This window comes from Emys orbicularis, chromosome 1, assembly GCF_028017835.1.
Source record: "Emys orbicularis isolate rEmyOrb1 chromosome 1, rEmyOrb1.hap1, whole genome shotgun sequence".
Taxonomy (NCBI): domain Eukaryota; kingdom Metazoa; phylum Chordata; order Testudines; family Emydidae; genus Emys; species Emys orbicularis.
In genome coordinates this window covers 369,283,824-369,286,457 of record NC_088683.1, presented here as the reverse complement: position 1 = coordinate 369,286,457, position 2,634 = coordinate 369,283,824, and the positions used below count along the sequence as shown (strand labels likewise).

General features: G+C 48.2%; 1 protein-coding gene across 1 annotated transcript; it reads left to right on the top strand.

Annotated features, from left to right (window-relative positions):
• Window positions 1-363: 363 nt before the first annotated feature.
• Window positions 364-1,329, top strand: LOC135886453 (olfactory receptor 52B2-like). The gene has a single exon (XM_065414180.1). It carries the CDS (start codon window positions 364-366, stop codon window positions 1,327-1,329), a length of 966 nt encoding a protein of 321 aa, XP_065270252.1.
• Window positions 1,330-2,634: the final 1,305 nt, after the last annotated feature.

Below are 2,634 nucleotides of genomic sequence, written 5' to 3'. Positions count from 1 at the left end.
GTGTGGTTTTGAAATATCAGCCCTGTGCTTGCCAGATTCTGTGAGCAGGGCCTGCCTCTAACTACCAGACTAATTTTGCTTTATATCAACAAGCCTTTGACCGTTACTTTAGCCCAGGCCTCAGGCCTCATGCTAGGCCTCTAATACAAGAGCTTATGTCTCAGGGTTTCTTCCTACTACAGTTGCGCAGTATGAGAGTGTTTCTGGATTTACGGTCACACACAACAGGCAATGAAGTTTTTGATGGTATCTATGATTCTCTCAACAAATGCATTCCAGTCCTAGCTGACACTACAGTTCTCACTGATTTTCTCTTTTGCTGTGAGTTACAGGAAAATGAATAGAAGATCCAAGTGATAGTACATGATGCCAGCTGACAATCACACTGCTTTTGACCCTGTTAGTTACATCCTGACCGGCATCCCGGGTACGGAGGAGTCTCATTTCTGGATTGCCATCCCCTTCTGTCTGATTTACGTTGCATCACTTTTTGGGAACTCTCTCCTACTATTCATCATACTAACAGAACGAAGCCTCCATGAGCCCATGTATCTATTAGTGTCCATGCTGGCCGCTGCTGATCTGCTGTTATCTACCACTACGGTGCCCAAGATGCTGGCTGTATTCTGGTTTAGAGCCGGAGAAATTTCTTTTACTGCCTGCCTGACCCAGATGTTTTTCATCCATGTCAGTTTTCTTGCCGAGTCAGCCATCTTGCTGGCCATGGCGTTTGATCGGTATGTTGCCATCTGCGATCCCCTGAGATACACCATCATACTAACCAAGTCTGTGATCGGGAAGATGGGGCTGGCAGTTGTCACAAGAAGTTTCTGTATCATTTTTCCTCTCATCGTTCTCACGAAGCAGCTGAAGTTCTGCAGAACCAACCTCCTGCCTCACGCCTATTGTGAGCATATGATCCTAGCCCGGCTGGCCTGCAATGACATCACAGTCCACGTCTGGTATGGTGTAGCTGTGGCTATTTTAGTAATTTGTTTAGATATTGTGCTCATTGCTGTATCATATGGGTTGATCCTCAGGGCCGTCTTCCTGCTCCCCACCAAGGAAGCCCGGCTCAAGGCTCTCCGCACCTGCGGCTCCCATGTCTGTGTCATACTGATGTTCTACGTGCCGTCTGTTTTCTCCTCTTTAGCACACCAGTTTGGGCACATCATCCCAGGTTATATTGTCAACCTACTGGCCAACCTCTATGTGCTCATTCCCCCCATGTTAAACCCCATTTTTTATGGCGTGACAACAAAAGAGATCCTGAAACGGGTGATCAATGTGTTTTATCGATGCTGCAGCAGAAGCTCCCTGCTGAGCTAAAGGAGGCAACAGAAAATGCTTTGGGACTTGGAAATTAAAGCCAGGTTTTCATTGGAACTCTAGGGGTGTTTTTACTATGTACTTACACTGTGTAAGCTCAAAAGCTGGTCTTTCTCGCCAACAGAATTTGGGTCCAATGAAAGCTATTTACTCCCCCACTTCATCTGTCTAGTATCCTGGGATTGACATGGCTACAACAGCACTGCGCACTGCCACAGAAGGCAGCCAGACCGAGTGAGTCTTGTTCTAAGTTGAAGGGAAATAGCAAAACAAAAAAGAACAAAGGTAAACATCAGCATGAGAGAGAGCACCGTGTGTGTATCTCCTGTCTGACAAGCTGCATCTGAGCTGGTCTCTTAATGGCAACAGAAAGCAGCAGCCAAGGGGGCCATGCCAAAGGCCAGTGGGAAGTGCACTTGGCTGCACATTGAGAGACACGGTCTCTAGTCTTGGTTCTGCCACCAATCTGCTGTGTCACCTTGGGTTACTTTCTTTCCTTCTCAAACTCCTAAATCCTTCTCAGGGTCACTGCTTTGCCGGCCTCAGTCCCCCATTCCGTAGCCAAGGCCTGCGTCCCATGGACCTTGTGTTTTGCTGCCTTATGACACATTTTGCAGTCCGGCTTCCCCAGGCTGATCTCGCACTCTTCCCTATACTCAGGGCTTCAAAGGGGTGGCAGGGTGGGAGAGAGATCGGGGGTGCTGTGGCCTGGTGCATTGGGCGAGGGGCTCATTTACACGTTCTCTTCAGTCCTCCCGACTGTGGGAGAGAGAGGGGGAATAGAACCATGTGTGTGCGATTAGCTGTGTCTTACTCTGTGCTAAAGGAATGTTTTGACACTGAGGATAACATGATGACTCCTTCTGGGGCTTGGAGGCTTGTTTGACCTTCTGCTAACGTCACACAACATCCAGCAGAAATGCTGTGGGAATCTTTTTTCCTTTTATACTCACCTTCCATTCCTGCAGCTGTTGAGAAGAAATGTCTCATAAGAACATAAGAACGGTATATACTTGGTCAGGCCAAAGGTCCACCTAGCCCACTGTCACGTTTTCCGACAGTGGCCAGTGCCAGGTGCTTCACGGGGGTGAACAGAACAGGACAATCATCAAGTGTTCCATCCCCTCTCGTCCCATCCTGGATTCTGGCGGTCAGAGGTTTTGGGACACCAGCAGCATGGGTTTGCACCCCCAATCATCTCAGCTTATAGCCATTGATGGACCTATCCTCCATTAACTTATCTAATTCTTTTTTTAATCCTTTGGCCATCACAACATCCCCTGGCAATGAGTTCCACAGGTTAGC